The 1568-nt window shown below is 32.3% G+C and overlaps 1 protein-coding gene across 1 annotated transcript; it reads right to left on the reverse strand.

The window, feature by feature from the left end:
* Positions 1–769, reverse strand: LOC125502561 (the record flags this gene model as incomplete). Its single annotated transcript, XM_048661076.1, is given in 1 exon segment — positions 1–769. A coding segment is annotated over 1 exon segment (710 nt), but the record flags the coding sequence as incomplete, so codon positions are not given.
* Positions 770–1568: the final 799 nt, after the last annotated feature.

A 1568-nucleotide genomic window follows, 5' to 3' on the forward strand; every position in this document is an offset into this window, starting at 1 on the left:
CTCTGATTTTCTCTTGCATAACAATTAATTTTAAGAAACTGCACATCTCCTACCCTTTTTCTATTGAAGATAATACTTTGAGTAAGTACACACTCAGTKAAAACTTTATAACTCTGTACATCTAACTTGTTTTTTAAATTTTYATATGCCTKGTCAGCGAGGTCATTAATGTAATTTTGAAACAAAAGTATATCGCTTGTTAAAGGTAATTGTCCAGTTTTTTCCCACTGTCTYTCCTTCAGTGTTTTTAATGCCARGCATGAAATTTCGTTACACCAGTGGCTTTCAATTAATTTTTTTAAATCTTTGATCTCGCATTTMYTTTTATCTCTGTTATCCCAAGTTACTCCAGGGAGCACTCGTTTTTCAATAACTATTTTAAATGCTACATTGCACATTAATTTTAAGTTTGTTCCCATATGTAATGCTAAAGAAGGTGCTCTAAAACTTTTTTCTTTTTTGTTATATCCACTGATGATTCGAGCTGCAGATAAAAGGCTACCAAACATTTCTGGTCTAAGCACATCAAAGAAAGAAGTAACATTTTCATTCGTTGTTCTTAGAGTAATGAGCATTCGTCCCATTTCTCTGACTTGATTGGAAATGAGATTCGCTATCTGCTGTCTTTTATGCCTTACCAGAAGGCTTTCACCATACCAGCAAATCAATGCATCATTTTTAGCTACTTGGCTTATATTATCAGCTCTCATTTTACTAAATACTTCTTCCTTTATACAAGCTGTTCTCAAAAAATTTTGATTTTTGGAGATATGCTGGCCATAAAAGTTTGAGACTGACAGACAACCTTTACCGGCATTTTTGGTATCAATTGGTTTATTTTTGCAGGTTTTTACATGCTTATATAAAAGTTTTTTCGAATAGTGCCCTAAACAGAATGAGCATATGGCGTAATCAGCATTACGGTCTTTGGAAGATCGGACTGGATTTAGTATATTCTTTTCGACGTTTAGGTGAAAATAGCCTTGTTTACGCAGAAGAGCAACTAAAGACAAACGCTCTGAACTGCCAGGTTTTAGACTCTGTAGTAATTGAACATCTTTATGTTCTTTGTGATGTCTGAAGAGATGTCTCGGAAAGTGAGTAACAACATCATGAAAACAAAAAGGACATAACGTTGGCCTTTCTGTAGCAGTAGATTTTTTAATGTATTTATTTGTAGTGATGCTAATTTCAGTATCATCAGTATTATTATTAACAACGTCCTGCAAAATAAATCTACGATCATTTTTATCCTAAATTTAACTAAACTATAACCAAATTGTTTTTTCTTTGTTCAAACGGAAACTTGTGTAAACGCAATTTAGTGTTAACGCTATATTCAAAATTTCAAAAAGGCGATAAATAAGAATTAATTTGAGAAAGTATTGAATGCTGAAAGTTAGATAATTTGACTTCAAATTTTGAATGTCAAAGTTTCCAATCAATATTTTTTTCATGTTAAATCGATGTAAGATTCATCACATGGGTGAGGCCTTAATTAAATAACTGTTTTTTTATTTTTGAAGTAAGTATGGTACCATGGACATGGTGGTCCATTTGCTATAGCA

The sequence above is a fragment of the Dendroctonus ponderosae genome, unplaced genomic scaffold, assembly GCF_020466585.1.
Source record: "Dendroctonus ponderosae isolate FM_Combo_2020 unplaced genomic scaffold, Dpon_F_20191213v2 Dpon_F_20191213_1, whole genome shotgun sequence".
Lineage (NCBI taxonomy): Eukaryota > Metazoa > Arthropoda > Insecta > Coleoptera > Curculionidae > Dendroctonus > Dendroctonus ponderosae.